General features: G+C 44.2%; 1 protein-coding gene across 1 annotated transcript; it reads left to right on the forward strand.

Annotated features, from left to right (window-relative positions):
- Positions 1-1,992: 1,992 nt before the first annotated feature.
- Positions 1,993-5,938, forward strand: LOC149366503 (uncharacterized). Its single transcript, XM_089571110.1, has 3 exons — positions 1,993-2,152; positions 4,751-4,809; positions 5,625-5,938. The coding sequence occupies exons 2-3, from the start codon at positions 4,761-4,763 to the stop codon at positions 5,936-5,938; spliced, it is 363 nt and encodes a 120-aa protein (XP_089427236.1). The 5' UTR covers positions 1,993-2,152; positions 4,751-4,760.
- Positions 5,939-13,909: the final 7,971 nt, after the last annotated feature.

Raw genomic sequence — 13,909 nt, forward strand, 5'->3', positions numbered from 1 at the left:
ACTACAAAAACACATGGCGTATACTTTTATATAAATATGACCCGGAATAAATAAGCAAATATTAGAACTCCGCATCTCTCGAAAACGGTTGGTATACTGACTAAATTGTAGTTTTTTTACCACTTGCAGTCAAGTTACATGCATAACATGATTTATTTCTTTCTCACATAGACTATTCATTTCTAACAGAAACAAACAAAAGCCATATGCACATTTTCCAGTAAAAGGCCGCACGACATACTACCGGTAAAGAAGCAAACAAGCGCACAGGTGAGCTTTTCCAAAATTTAGGTTTGGAAACCAATACCTGCGCCATTATACTACTAAGTAACTCTTGGTTTTGCCGTGTACATTGGTTTAACATTACATTTTGCCTTGCATCTAATTTTCGATCGTTATATTCTCTTGTAGAGGTGTCGTCATTTGATGCCCTTACCCAATGCCCATCTGAGGTATTTAAGGGACTACAAATAGATAAATATTTCCGGGTGCATCCTTTTTGTGATGATGTCTGCATTCGTACGTATCGGACTACATATGTTTTTCCAGCCGGTTGGTCGCGTTGGTTTCCGCAGGCCAAAACACTAAAGTCAGAGTGAGTTCTCGGTGACATACTTCTCGTCGACGTTTCGGCGTGGTCCACAGTTAACACGACACTCACATTAATTTACAGCGTGGAAATATATCGAGTGTGAGCAAACTTTTGTGCAGGGCTCTCATCATGTAAACTTGTGTCCAACCGTACTGATGTGATTACTTGGCGGTTATGGAGTACGGAAAGAATATTCGAGTGATTTCATTCCAACTCTTCCAACGCCACGTCCACGGCCCACGACTTGAATATCATATACGTAAGCAGCTAAAACTTGCCGATGGTGAGAATGGTACAGAGAGAAAGGGAAATTTGGAGTGCTATAGTATGGTACCGGTACCGTAATGGTCTGTTTGGTATGGTATGTTATCATCCGGTAAGCTACGGTACAGTATAGCTTGGTACGGTGTTTGGGGTTTAAAGGACAGAAGAGGCATATAGGCAATCACAGATGCAGTAATGAACGATATTGTAAAGAGGAATCTTACCGGGCTATGGGATTTATTATGGCATATTTTTCACGTGGTCACGTGACACCTACGAAAGGCCTTTCTATAATTTGGTGCCATTGCAGAGACGGGGACAGATATGTGACCTCGAAGAATTTAATTTGCCCAAACGCGTACCCTATGCTAGCTGCGAACACATTACATTCTTGTTGCGGTCGCGGAAGATACCATGTAGAGAATAAATATCGGGCAGAAGCATTGCACTTCCTGACTGTACTGTGACAGAATGCAAAACGGATCGAGACTGCACTAGGCCAATGTTTTGTGCATGGGTCGAGTTGCACTGGGTTCCCCGTTCGTAATGCGATCGTGTCAGATGCCTCAGAGGAGAAAAAAAGGGTGTGGCGGCCGCTCGCCGTAAAAGTCGCTCACAGACCTACCGGATTTGATCGTCACGAGACCAGGCGCGAAAAATTACAGCCCAGAAATAACTGGGTTTCGGCCTATGTAGCCGCAGGCTATGTGACGGAATGTGTCTGCTTGGGTGCTAAGAACATAAACCATATCGCAAATAACCACGAATACAACTGAAAAGACACATATTAACCTCAATAGAAGAATTCTACTACTATTGAATTTCTGAGATACAACGTAATTAAATGTCTTTATAGCGTTTTTGATCCCATCCATGTAAAGCAATCTTCGAGGCATTTGCTATTAGTTCCGCGTTAATAGGAGAATTGCACAGGCGACGGTAAAGCTGAGTGATGCCAGTTCCTTCCAATTTACCTGCATTCAATACATGGCGATCATACGCCCAAGCTCGCACCTGACTCTATTCAGAAGGGTGCTTCGTACTCACGCCACGAAGCATGGCCTTGTGATAAAATACCCAACGCTAATGGAAAACAAGCGATAGCGACGAAGTAGACGGAGGATAACACTAGAGAATGCAGGGCTCGAATAGAAAAATACGATTTACGGAATCCGTAATCTCTTTGACGTAAAAAGGAACTCGAACAACAATACCCTTTTTTGTGTATAAATGCGGCCTGGACTACACCTCTTCAGTCACCGAGCTCTAACCTCAGAAGCGCGGACGGAACGAAAGGTGAGTCCTGAGTTTTCAAAGCATCTAGTTTTGCTCTCAAGTGAGTGATTTTGTCTTAGCCGTTTGCATAGATATTCGGGCGGAACAACTACAGTTCACTTCTAGAAAAGAGAATGGGGCAAAAAAGCTCTAAGCACCGAAAGTTTTCTATTAGGGTTAAGAGAAATGTGAAAGGCGGGACAGAATGAATAATGCTTGCCTACGGCTAAACGTTTCTTCAAACGCACCGAGTATGTGTGGCTACGAATGTCCCCCATATACTGAATCATAAGCTTCGTAAGATGAAACATGTCAGCCCAAAAGATTCAAATAGGTATTCATGAGAACAACGATGAACAAGCCGTAGAAGTTGAAGGCTGCATAGTCCAGTGTAAGAAGCCTCTGAGCTCCTGTGAGCAGTATCGAATTATCGAGCCTTCGATGATTCAAATCTTCGATAATGTTGGAAATATCGAGGCTTATGTTACTCTACCTGTCCGGCTATGAAAAAAAACTGGAAACCTCTCTTGTTGACCGTCCCTCAAAACGCCTGTGTAATTTATCCTCATTTTGGGATATTCTGGAGGTATTAGATTTAAATTTCTTTGACTTTCTCATCGCTTGCTAAAGCATTCTCACTTCAAGTCCATTGTTCTGCATTGGCGGCTGGGGAATACTCGGTTATCGCAAATTCCCGAAATTGTCCTCAGCTACTCTAACGATGTTAAAGGGGCCCAGAAACACAATCTTAGTTGACTGTTTTGCCTTTTGATCGCATACAGTGAGTTATAATGGTGCTATTAGCGTCGGTAATAACGGGTATATTCTGTTTTTTAATATTTTAATGCCCTTCCAAAAACAAATTCATGGCTCTGATGTTGTCCCCACACAGTGGCGGGTTTCAGCAGCGGATATGACATCACTTGGCGCGAGCTTGATCATTGTACAAACAGTAAATATACTGCAAATTGTGTGAATAAATAGAGAAACATTTTGTCCCCTGTCTGCGTTTTATATTAGATCAACAAAAACGTCTTTTTTCTCTTAGATAAAAGCCCTGCAAAGCAAGTAAAATAAAAATACACCACCAGGGGCCTTCTGGCATTGAAACGACGCTGCCAGTCTCAAGTCTCAGCAAGAACGAGTTACAGAGAGTAGGCAACCGTGGGGTGCAAACTTCCGCGACGTGCTCTGGCAGGCTGTTTTGATTGGTTGCGCCAGGTGCCGTCATTGGGATAGCGAAAGAGGAGTGGGAAGCCCCGCCAAAATCGAGTTGAGGGCAGCGTTTTGTTTGCTTGTATTTTGAAATTTCTTCATTGAATAGCTCCCGTTCCTGTGCATCGATTCCTGTAATCCTTTTTAAGTCAGCATCTGTGTGACATAAAGAATCCACCTGAAGTATAGCTGGTATCCCCCCCAAGAAGTGTTTCGCAGCCCCTTTAAGGAAATTGCTCCTCATATTTCATCTTCTGGTTGCTGGACCATGTATCGATTTTCTGGACATGCAAAAATTAGCATCATCATTCCCCTCCCTTGCAGCGAACAGCGCGTACATCACTAGGCCTATTTTACTTAGTAATCTTTCATAAAACGTGACAGTCGACAAAGTTTCTGCACCAACATAGTGATTAACACATCCGGCCCTTACTCTTCGCTTTAAAACACGACGTTTAAAATGTTTAATCACCTCGAACCAACTAGAAGAGAGGAGCATCGAAAACGAATAGAATCTATCCCGCAATCAAAATTCCTGCGCTGATTTTATATGTTCGCAGCCTTTTGCCCCATGGCAGTCGTGGAAGTTAGAAGAGGCGGCCCAGAATTCTTTCCCTTGACTACGTCAGTGACGATGAAAGTCGGACTGTGGATATGTTGTAGCTGTCCAAGTTGATCGTTCGTCACCGTTCACCTCTATATTTTTTCGCGTGCTTTGGCTACCCACATATCCGATGGTATATTAGCTGGTCCAAGCATCTCTTTGCTGCTTTCATGGTATGGCGTTGGTTCCTTCTCAGGGAAAAAATGGCTGTTCGTTATTCGAATAAAAGTTTGGTCGTTATACTTTAGACTCGTTTTATTTACAGTTAAAGTGTAGATAAGTAGGCAGCATACCATTGACTATTAGGTGTCTGCAAATGTGAGATTTCGATTCTTCAACGCAACAGCTGTTCTTGTCATTTTGTAGAGGAAGGCATTATTGAGATCTAAAGCCAGCAGCTAATCGTCGCTAACATAAGAACATTCTATTGAAAAGTAGGAACAATGACTGACTTGCTACTACCCTTACTTGGGCAGCAGCGGATGCCACTGATGAGGAAAAAAATTGTTCTTTCGCATAGTTTAATTTCAGCATTGTGAGTTCAATATCTAGGTTATTTAAAGCCCTCACAATGTGCTTAATAGTTTGCCAGTGATTAGGAACTTTTTATAACACTACCTCATGCACGTGGCATCGCGAACCAAAAATAATACAAAAAATCGTTATTATGATAATTGATACCCCCCGCAAAACTGTTTCAATTGCTCCGAATAAGATAGGACAATAATTTTCAAACGCGAGACTTGGATATCAGGATATACATCAAACACCCCTGAAAAGCACGTTCTTTCTCGTTGCAGCGATATCACCATGAAAACTTATCTCATCTTGGCCCTCGTCATCCTCGGACATCTGAGCCGTAAGTCAGATGTGCGCACGACATTAGCGTCTTCCACTGAGTTCACTGCAAGAAGCGGTAACTGAATGACTCTTTAAAAAACTTTGAAGTCGTCAGGGAAATAAGCAGGGAAAATATGAACTTGGCTTTCTTAAGTTTCTACCCAGATGTAAACGAATGTTGCTGTACTAAATAAACCCGCGACCAAGAATTTCTATTGCGATAAGTATATATTCTGGCCTTAGTACACTAGACAATCGAACCATACCCAAGTTTAGAAGTGGTATATGTGCTGTAAGGCAGAGATTTAAGTTCGCGTGGAGACTCTATGTTTACGTCTATGCAAGCAAAGTTTATAAAAGCATATCGACAAGTATTTTAAATATTTGGGTACTCCATATAAGTTTTGGTAACAGTGACACCGAGATTACTAAAGTTAGAAATATGGGAAATAAGGCATTTGGGCAAGTGGCCATGAAATGACCAGACAGTGTTTTTACATGTTACTGTTTCACGGAGCTTGCTCTGCGTTGTTTCAGACACCAATCTTTACACCACTCTTGTTTGGAAATGTAGATTGCTGTAATAGCTTTTATTCTCTAATTAAGGTTATATTGTTCTAAAAAATCCTGTCATTGGCAAATAGCTCGAGCGGCAGTCACCACCAAAATATTCGAGCCTGCTTACCATGAAAGGTACGTTGCAATTGCCAGATCTTGCTACGGTTGTGGTATTTATTTTTCTTTCACCCTCTGCAAAAGAATGTTTATAGTCGAAGTCACATTGCTCTAAAATGCGTTGTGTGCTGATAGTGTGCCTCTGACTGCTCATTTCAGAAATCCAAGCGGCGACTATCAACAGCCCGAAGAAAAGTGTGAAAGGTGTGAAGGAGCTGCAGCAAGATATCATCGAGGCTCTCAAGGACAACCCCGAAGAGATCATGGCAGCCACAAGAGACCTGAAGACCTCCATGGGCGACATGGACGACGAAACAGAAGAGCAATTTTTCTCTGTGTTGGCAGAGGCCACGGTCCGTGCCGTGGTTAGCGGTTTTGCTCGTGTTATTGGCGCTGCTTTGGCGACTTCTTTAGCACAGGCCATAAAAAATGGAGGAGCCGCTTCTAATTTCACTCTTAATTCTAGCGAATAAAACCAGTGTGTGATGGTGCTAGATTCTGTGTACTTGTGTATCTCTTTCTGTAATCAATTAAGACTTTTGCGGTGACGTTTGCACTCTGTGTTTCTGGGAGAACGGAGACTTCTTGGTGTCAGAAAAGGCCCGCAAACTGTCAACATTTTTGGTGGCAGAGTAACATTTTTGTGCCTTATTTGCATGCGTTCGCCTCTACCTTATCTCTACCAGAAACAAGAGGAATGGGAGACTGCATTACAACTTTTGACACTTGAAAACACATCAGCGATCGACGCTTTTCAAACTCCTAGATTTTAATCAACGACGACCCCTTCCGAAACGACTAAGCACAGAGATTCTTAAGAGTCTGTGGGTGACGTCGGCGATTGCGGGGAACGAAATTTTCAGAGATAGAGAACCTGAATGGCCATCATGTCTAGTTAACACTTCAGCGACCTGAAATCGATTATGAATTTAAGCACTGGTGTGACCAGACTGCCGAGTAATTCTTTACACAGCAACTAGGAGTCATATCGCCGTTGTTGGTGGATAATAAATTGTTGCGTTTAAATTTTTTCTATCGGTCTTAGACTGTACTTCTGGATGAAGTGATTTAAAATCAAGTATTCTTCACATAGGAGAAAGCAGGGACTATTAGCGAGAAGCCAAGGTCGTGTCCAATGTCAGCGAGTTGGCGATCCAGTGTTTCCTAGGCAGGCGATCGCATCGGCTGATTCCGAAAGAATTGTCACAAAGTCGTAAACGAGCAAGAGTACACAACCGCAACAAATCGTAATAGATTCCTAATAAATGTAAAGCGCAGCATGCTTTTTATGCCATGCTTACGAGCACTACCTGGGTGTGGACAAGTGTACTAGGGTGCACATGTCCAACATTATTTCAGAAAAAAAAACATTGAATATTGGAAACTCTGGGGAATTCATATGGATATGCAGGGTCTGTCCTGAAAGTAATGAGACTAGTCGCGGTGTGGCGCGTGCTCGCGCTAGATCGGGAAACCGCTTTTGGGGAAAGGAGCGGGAACCTTCAGCTTCACAATGCGACGAGCTCAGTTGGCTGCGAGCAGGCGGAGCGAGGGGACATCTTCGTGAGTGTACCCATATTTCGTCGCTGCGTCGAGGAATCCATGGAGCGAACGTTGGAACAGCGCTACGCGGTGAAGCTTTGCAATAAACTGGGTAAGTCACCTACCGAGTCAATCAACGTGATCAAGACAGCATGTGGGAACGATGCAATGTCCACGTCGCGTGTTCTAATGGCACAAGGCATTTAAAAACGGTCGTGACGACGTTCACAACAAGCAGCGGTCCAGGCGCCTGTCAATGACGGTTACGGACGGTAACGTTGACTGTGTGGTTCTGAACGTCTTCACGCCATTTGTAAATGCTTTGTGCCATTGGAACCCTTGCGATCTGGACATTGCATCATTACCACATGCTGCCAAATGTCTCAGTCGGTGATTTATTCAGTTTATTGCAAAGCTTCACCGCGTCGCGCTGTTCCATGGTTTCCTCGACGCAGCGACGAAACATGGGTACACATTCCAACTCGTCCACTCGCTTGACCTGCTCGAAGCCAACTGAGGTCTTTGCATTGTGAAGCTGAAGGTTCCCGCTCCTTCCCCCAGAAGGGGTTTCCTGATCTAGAGCATGCACACGCCACACCGCGATTTGTCTCATTACTTTCAGGACAGACCCTGTATTGATGATAATGATTCATTTTTTCCGATATATAGCAAATACTTTTCCAATATATCTTCTTTCGTGCTGTTTCCATCGCTCCCATCGAGCAGTTAAGACTTGCATCGAAAACCAGTGGGGAAAGCTTTTTACGTTAGCAAAATCATTGAAATCAAAAGATGCAAGCTAGCCGATGGGAGATCTGTCGATGTGTAGATTGTTGTAGTGAAATTTTATCATATATAAAAAAATTGCGTTCATGTACTCTATCCTGTTCAAAAATACTTCTTTCCGCAGTTTTTAGGCATGAAGTTCTCATCGCGCGTACCTGGAGAAATTTTGCGCTCCTATGATAAATGCTCAATTACACCCCCTTATGTTGAAGCGCTGATTTAGCAAGTGCAGGAGCTATGTGCTAAAAAATGGTCGCTGTTTATCTGTTTGCTGGTTGAATGTTTTCAATGGAGTAAACTATTCTAATAAAGCTATTCTTTCAAATCAATCACTGCAATTTCATTGACTCATTCTCCCTGGAGCTGAAAGCTCTCAATTTAGGCTTGCATGGGAATACTGCTTTCAAATGAGCTCCCTCATGAGTGAAATACCCAAGCAGCAGATGTGATTGGCCCAATATTGGCAACATATTGGCAAGGGTGATCCTGCAAAGGTTTGGTTTATTGGATTATTTGGGTTTAACGTCCCGAAGCAACTCAGGCTATGATGGACGCCGTAGTGAAGGGCTTCGGAAATTTCAACCACCTGGGGTTCTTTAAAGTGCGCTGATATCACACAGCACACGGGCCTCAAGAATTTTGCCTTCATCGAAATTCGGCCGCCACGGCCGGGATCTAACCCGCGTCTTTCGGGTCAGCAGTCGAGCGCCGCAACCACTGAGCCACGTCGGCGGGGCAGGTACTACAAAGGACCTGAGAAAAATCGTCCTTTTGCAATGCTTGGCTGATGACCTGTGCTGCTTCGGTATACTCCTCTGGGAGTGAAAAATGCCAGCTTATCGTAAAAAAATTACCGACAAAATTCTCCCTAGAAACTTATTAATAGAAGGGACACATACTCCTGCAATGTACTATAAAGCCAACGGCAAAAAAAGATAACAAGAAGTAGCGCCAATAGACAAGGACGAACACAACGGCAACCGGACTGGCGCTGAACTACCAACATTTTATTGAAAGCAGGCAGCAGCTTTTATGCGCAAGCCACAACCCACTTGACATCACGAGGCCGAGAGTAACAAACCAAACATTATAGAACATAGCGTCATCCATCAGTGGCCCTAAGAGCACGCTATACCTTTTTGTGCAAGAATTTGAAAGCCTCACACGGCCATACGTAATCGGAGCGAATCGAGAGAGGTATGCAAGCATACGATGAAGGAGACACAAAAAACGAACAAAAACTCAAACACCAGCAAGAGCAATGTCAGGACAATCGTAGCAAAAAGCAGAGCCGAAAGTAAAATCGAGCAACAGCATTGACAACAAAGGAAAATAAGTTTGAACAAAAGCTGAGTCAGACTTGTGGACGCCCTATCAAAGGCAGATGAAACCAAAACCGAACTAAAACAACCATGCATTAACACAAAACCAGTGTCAGTACATCGAAGCAAAAGTAGTGTCGTATTCAAAACCGTTTTAAAATACCTAGCTCCTTCTCAGTTAGTAAAGCTTTAAGGGAGCTGACACGCTGGTTTCCGGCTTTAGCAATCAGCAGTGCCTCAACGATACAGCGGAAAGCCGATCTCTTGTTTCTTTGGCGCTTCTGTGATTCGACTTCGGTAATTGAAGCGGTGTACTTTGGGCCACTTGTATCAAGTAGAAAAAGGTCTGGTTCTCGGATTCCTTTTTCTTGGGAGATATTAGGTATTCAACAATTAGCATCATTAATATTCGAGCACCAGCTTCCCTTTGCGATAGCATTCAAATATTGCGCCGCTAACGCATATTTCGTCTCTTTTACAGGTATGTTATTATCTCCCTGTGTTTCACTACATCAGCACGATACACTCTTCTGAGTAGAATGTCGCGCGTGTTTGGGCTTACCTCAAAACCAATTTTAATGCATTTCATTTCATTTCATTTATTTTCCTTAAAGGCCCGGTGAGGGGCATTACATAAGAGGTGGGTACAATATTCGTTGGCGGCAAGTGTTAACGCGATGACAAATGAGCATGAAGATTATCAGCGAAGGTCGCGGAGCACATTATGGCTGCAATGTCGCTGTGAAGGTCGTTCCAGTCCACAATGGTACGGGGGAAAAATGAGGCTGCAAAAGTAACCGTGCGGGCACGTGGTCGAGAAACTTGGAAAGGATGACAAGTGCGAATGCATATTCAGTAAGGAGAAGTCAACTTGCAGATATATGGGGGGGGGGGGGGGGAGCGTAATTTCGAAGCTGGTTTGGTTTATGGTTTGGTTTTTTGGGGTTTAACGTCCCAAAGCAACTCAGGCTATGAGAGACGCCGTAGTTAAGGGCTCCGGAAATTTCGACCACCTGGGGTTCTTTAACGTGCACTGGCATCGCACAGTACACGGGCCTCTAGAATTTCGCCTTCATCGAAATTCAGCCGCCGCGGCCGGGATCGAACCCGAAGCAGTGATACGATTCAGGTGTACGTCGCTCTTCTAGCACTCCACATATCGCGGCAAAAACAACCAATTGTCCGAAGATTGCTTTTATTGGCAGTTAATAATAAAAAAGAACAGGAACTAGTGCTGCTCGCTGCTTGCACTGAAGATTTTCCGCGCGCGGTGTCGGTCTCGTTTGCAGTCCGTCGCGCTGATGTCAATGACGGCAATGTCTCCGTCCTTTACGTCGTCATGTGACGCCTCCGGTGATCGCCAAGAGGAGGGAAAAGTGAAAGCAGCCACTATAGCGTTCCTTATGATGGAAATGAGTTGCTTCGAAGGTACAGTCTTTGTCAAAAGTAACCAGGCTGCAGGGTTTTGCTTCTCAGTCGTATAGTAAAGCTATTATGCCAGCCCTCAAGGTCTAAATCTCTCTATGGTAAGGAGGACCCCTGTTCTCACCTTTGAAGAACTTTTTTATCTTTAGGGAAGCCAGGAGGGCTCTACTATACAAATGGGAAGCAAACCATGCAGCCTGGTTACTTTTGACAAAGACTGTACATGTATTGCCACCGTCTCTGCAATACCAGCCGTTGACTGGAAGTCCCTCTTCAGGAAATACCTTTTCCGGCACCTAACATACTATAATAAAAACCGACGTCTCTAGGAATAAGCGTGTAAATTGTCGAACTTCTCGTCTGTCGAGAACGGTCGGTATACCTGCTAATTTTCATTTTTTTTATTACTTCCAATCTAGTTGCACACATAAAAAGCTGCATCTCTTTCTCACTATCGATTGCACTAGGTTGGCTATCGAGTGCACTATCGATAGCCAACCTAAACCAGACGCACGTATTGCAGAAAAAGGTCGTACGACATATTACCGGTAAGGAAGCAAGCGCGCATAACAGACAGCTCTTCCAAAATTTAGGTTTCATTTCTTTCCGCAATTTTTATTTAAGTCAGCGAAAAGATACAAATACGATTTCAGAAATTCCGAGCGTCTATTCAAGTCCATGGCAAATCTTTCACCGAAGACATGTAATTAAACAACGCGTTCGTCTGAAATATGCAACGCACCTTTCTCTCCTGCTTTATGCCGGTCAACAAATGCTTCATCACTGCCTTCCCACTTAATCATCGCAATGATTGTAATATTTGGCAAATGGGAGCAACAAATTATTGAAAACTTCTTTTGTACTCTGTGTTACGTTTCGCCTTTGCCGTGGGGAAGAAAACGGCATGGCTGCAGCGGAACGCCGACTAGCCCCGAAACGCACGTTGGGTGAACACCTTGATTACCCGCAGGAAGCCGCGTCCGTCTGCCTGGGTGAAGTTTTGAGCGAGCGTTCCCCCTACACCGAGTGCGAACGCACGTTCGAACGCATGAAATGCGCGGGAACGCCGCTCGTGGACATTCAAGCGTCTGCACCTCCCAACACGTGACGGCGGCGTGATCCTTCAGGAGTGTGTGTGTGTGTGATTGGTGCCACAGGGAACTTCCTTCCTCGGCAGGCCCGGCCCCCATCTAGGGAACCTAGGGAAAGGGAACACTTAAAAACCTCGGCAGCGGTACGGCCGAGGGGCTTTTCATCAGATGGTCTCATCATGTGCTCTCCTCATACGGCGTTCCAGCATTGAGCGTCGCGTTACCGAGCTTCCTTGTAAATAATGTAAATTTCATTGTATAAAGTCTTCTCTCCATGTCTTTCCCGCATCCTCGTCTCCGTCCTCCTTCATTCCCTTTCCGGCGCCCGACCATGCTACCTCGTCTTTAACATTGGCAGTGACATTCCCATAAATATTTTTCAATAAGTGTCTTCCTGAATTATGTGCAGCTTATTGTAAATGCTCCCTGTCTGCTATTCTACCAAGGGGCTCGAGCCCCTTCAACAAGAAGGGTTTCTACTTTTTTCGAGCCCCCTTTGCCTTGACGGAAGTAAAATGATTCATTCAAGAATAACTTCAGGGCATAGGTTGTCACTCCTTGAGAATACGATGACAGATCGCTTACCGGATAGATACTGTGTTAGGCAAATCTCCCGTGCGTGGAAGGATCTGCAGCAAGTTCGTGCTCTTTAATGCGATGGTGTTGGAAACCGCAACGAAAGAATAAAAAGTTCAACGTCTTTTACTCATGATATTCTCTGATAGACTCACGGGATGTGACGTCATCAAACAAAGGGGCTGAAAATGTCGGAAAATTAAAAAGCGGAAAAATCGGAGTGGAACTTGTTCCTGTCCTATGCAGCCGCAGGCTACCTGACTGAATATGTATCGCAAACAAACCCGCGAAAACCGTGAGAAATACATTGAGCTGTATAAAAGGGTTCTAATGCTATGGAAAACCGAATACATAATGTATTTCAGTGTCTCCGTAGCGTCTTTTTGATCACATTCATGTAAAGGAAATCGTGGAGAAAATTGCTCTTTGTTCCTTCATAATAAGAGCATTGTACTGACGTTACTGCCCTTGGCTGTTGCACTTCCTCGTAACGAATCTGCACTCAATACGTTGTGACGCGGCGTCCAGGCGGACGCTACAATCTATTCAGAAGAGTGCATCGCTGTGACGCCGTGGAGCACGGACAGCTGATAAAGTAACCGACAAGCAGGTGAAGCACGCGATAGCCATACAGTAGGCGGATGATAACGCCTAACGAAGGCGGTGCTCAAATGTTACACTATCGTGTATGGAGTACCTGATCACTTCAAAGAAAAAGGAGGCCGAATAACAATACCCTATTGTTTTCTGTATAAGTGCTGCTTGCACTCCACCGCTTCAGACACACAGCTTCAACGTCAGAAGCGCCGGTGAAGCCAGTCTTGAGCCTTCCATTCTGAGAGCAGTACTTCTTCTCATCCCAATCAAGCGACCAACATTCGATTGACTGTTTGCATATATATTTGTACACGACAAACGAAAGTCAACCGCGAGAAAAGGCAATCGTGCGAAGTGGCTTGAAGGGAAGAAAGGTTTCTACAAACGTTAAGAGAAGTGTGGAAAGTGGGACTGAGGGAATAACGCTTACATACGGCTGAACCTTTGCTGAAATGCATGAGGTATGTACACACACGACTGTCCCACACAAGCAGACACATAGGCTTCGTAACACAAACTGCCTAAAGGATTTAAACAGAGAGCTATGAGATCAAAGAATATATAGGTGTAGAAGATGGCTGTACACGCCACTATAAGAACCCTTTTCTCTACTGTGGACATTATTGCGGGCATTATTGTTGGCATTACTGGGCATTATTGATGGCCACTCACGTTCTCTATCTCTGAAAATTTCGTTCCCCGCCATCGCCGACGTCACCTACAGAACCTTCGGAATCTCTATGCCTAGTCGTTTCGGAAGTGGTACTCGTTGATTAAAATCTAGGAGTTTGACAAGCGTCGATCGCTGATCAGTACTGAAGTGTCAAAAGGTTAGTGTAGCCTCGCATTCCGTTTATTTCTGGTAGAGATAAGGTAGAGCGAACGCTGGCGAATAAGGCACAAAAATGTTACTATGCTACCAACAATGCTGACAGTTTGCGGGCTGTTTCTCCCACCAAGAAGTCTCCGTTCTTCCACAAACACAGAGTACAAACGTCACCAGAAAACTCTCGATTGCTTACAGAAAGAGATGCACAAGTTCTCAGATTCTGGCACCATCACACACTGGATTTATTTCTCTAGAAATATAAAAACGATATTAGGA

This window comes from Amblyomma mixtum, chromosome 1 (genome assembly GCF_055824585.1).
Source record: "Amblyomma mixtum isolate Tamu chromosome 1, ASM5582458v1, whole genome shotgun sequence".
Lineage (NCBI taxonomy): Eukaryota > Metazoa > Arthropoda > Arachnida > Ixodida > Ixodidae > Amblyomma > Amblyomma mixtum.

What these genes read in the sequence shown, in the direction of transcription:
- LOC149366503 (XM_089571110.1), top strand. Translation starts at nt 4,761, where the DNA reads ATGAAAACTTATCTCATCTTGGCCCTCGTCATCCTCGGACATCTGAGC. An exon ending in CATCCTCGGACATCTGAGCC is followed by an intron (nt 4,810 to 5,624) that starts GTAAGTCAGATG and finishes TGCTCATTTCAG; the next exon opens with AAATCCAAGCGGCGACTATC.